The sequence below is a fragment of the Apis dorsata genome, unplaced genomic scaffold (assembly GCF_000469605.1).
Source record: "Apis dorsata unplaced genomic scaffold, Apis dorsata 1.3 scaffold_150, whole genome shotgun sequence".
NCBI lineage: Eukaryota > Metazoa > Arthropoda > Insecta > Hymenoptera > Apidae > Apis > Apis dorsata.
In genome coordinates this window covers 277385-279569 of record NW_006263441.1, presented here as the reverse complement: position 1 = coordinate 279569, position 2185 = coordinate 277385, and the positions used below count along the sequence as shown (strand labels likewise).

Genomic DNA, 2185 nt, shown 5'->3' with positions numbered 1-2185 from the left:
GTGGTAGTGGCGGCGGTGGCGGAGGAGGCGGTGGCGGTGGTGGTGGTGGCGAGGCGAACAACAGAGAGAATCAACGGGAGAACAACCGAGAGACGAGTAAAGAGAAACAACGAAGCAAGAGGAATCGTTCGGAGAAGGAGTCGAGGGAACGAAGCCCGAGGGTGTCTCACGANATAAAGAGTTCCTAGCGAGACTGGACATCTCGAAGCGCAATGATTCCAACTCGCCGAGTGAGCAGACTACGAATCATTCGCGAGAAATGCAGCAGCAGCAACAGCAGCAGCAGCAGCAACAGCAGCAACAACAACAACAGCAACAACAGTCTTCCATGAATCTGCACAGCGACGTGGACGATGGCCCTTTATCGACTCACGACATCCAGGTGGCCAGACATCCATCCGCCACCACAGACACGGACAGCGACGAGCCGAAGAAACACTCGATTTTCGACATAGTCGACGACGAGCCTGCCTACATCAGCATGTACGACAAAGTGAAGGCGCGCTCGACGAAGAACATGCAGAAACTGGAGGAGGAGAAGCGGCAGGTACGACTGAAGGACAAGTTCTCGCAGTTGAAACAGAGTCGAGCGAGGAGGGAGGAGAAGAAGCAGAGCACCTCGTGGGACGGCGACTCGGTGTCGAGCAAGGCTTTGACGGAGGACGAGGCAACCTCCGAGTCCGACTCGGCCAGGGCCAAGTCTTTGTCGAGGAAGAGTTCCAGATCTCGAATTCACTCGGACACCAGCGAGGAGGAGGAGTCGTCGTTCAACAACAAGATTCGAAAGGTGGTGAAGACCGAGAGGTTCTTGGAGAGCGACGTCGACCTCGGATTCGCCGACACGGAGGAGAAACACAATTCTCTCGAAACGACGAACAGCGTGGTAGTGAACAGCGTTCACTCGAACGCGAAGGAAGAGCCTCGTACGTCGGACGACGACGAAAGAGTTCCCGTTCCTTTCCGTGGCAATCATCCGGCGATCGTGGTCAACAATCACGAGCGCGACTCCCGTAAAAAGTCGCACAAGAAGAAGCAAAAGCGGCAAAAGAACTCGATATCGAACGAGGAGAACAGCCTGAAAACCGAGTCGTCGGAAACCGTCGTGGTCGAGCACAAGAACAAGTCGAACACCGTGGCGAGTGGCAACGCGGATTGTCGACCTAATCACACGTCCGAGTCCATCAACGTGTCCACGACCGCGACGTCCGCTACGACTACGCTCGAGAACACGGAGGAGAGGATAAGATCGGACAAGAAACAACGGAACAAGAAGGACAAGAGGAGGGACAGGAACGGCGACGACAAAGCCAAAGCGAGGAGGAAGAGGTTGAACAGGCAGGAGGCTAGAGATTCGCAACGTATGGAGGATATATTCGGCCCGTTGTCGGACGACGTGGACGACGGCCCGTCCAACAATGCTCTTTTCAATCGGTTGGGTAACAACGCGTACGCCTCGGACAGCGACGGTGGCCACAGCCCTGGGCTGGACGTGGAGCGAGCCAGACGGAAGGCGGAGAAGAAGCAGCGTCGCCACCAACCGGAGGACGAGAACAGCGTGGACTTGGCGGAGGCGGGGCGTGAGATCGAGGCGAAGCTTTTAGGCCTGCCCAACTCGCCGAAATCGGGCGTGGCTTGTACGGAGAGCAACGACCACGATGTGTTCCGGTTNCCGACGATAACGACAGCGTGGAACCGTCCACGCCGTCCGCTATTCCGGAGAAGGTGAAAGAGAAGAAAAAGAAGAGGAAAAAGTCGAAGGAAGAGCGCAGCCGGAAGGATTACCATCATCATCACCATCATCATCACCATCATCACGAGAAGAGCGGCGAATTGCCTTATTTGGGAGCTGATCCCAGCCCTCCGAGGGCAAGTAGCCCGCTTGTATCGAAAACGATGTCGCCTACCTTACCTACGCCCAGGGACACCTTGCTCAGTCCCATTCCGAAGGTCGTGTCCAACGTGACGACGATGCCGTCGATGACGCCCCCTCCCGTGGTTGGAAGTGGAAGTATTCAATCAGGAAAAACGGAAAAGAAGAAGGACAAATTTATACCAGGGTTCGGTATCGAGATCGATGAAACGATTCATGATAACGCGGTGAAGAGTATCTCGGAACCGGAGGAGCGTGAGAGCAATTGTCAGTCGCGCGGCGGTAGGGAGGAAGCGGAGGTGAATGCATCGACAA

The 2185-nt window shown here is 55.7% G+C and overlaps 1 protein-coding gene across 1 annotated transcript in view; it reads left to right on the top strand.

Moving 5' to 3' along the window:
* The first annotated feature begins 31 nt into the window (after positions 1–31).
* Positions 32–2185, top strand: part of LOC102672056 (protein split ends) — an 11056-nt gene continuing 8902 nt past the window's right edge. Inside the window, exons 1-2 of the mRNA XM_006613483.2 lie at positions 32–1723; positions 1819–2169. Of these exons, the coding sequence (XP_006613546.1) occupies positions 260–1723; positions 1819–2169 (1815 nt within the window). The 5' untranslated portion in view covers positions 32–259. The remainder of the gene's footprint in view (positions 1724–1818; positions 2170–2185) is intronic.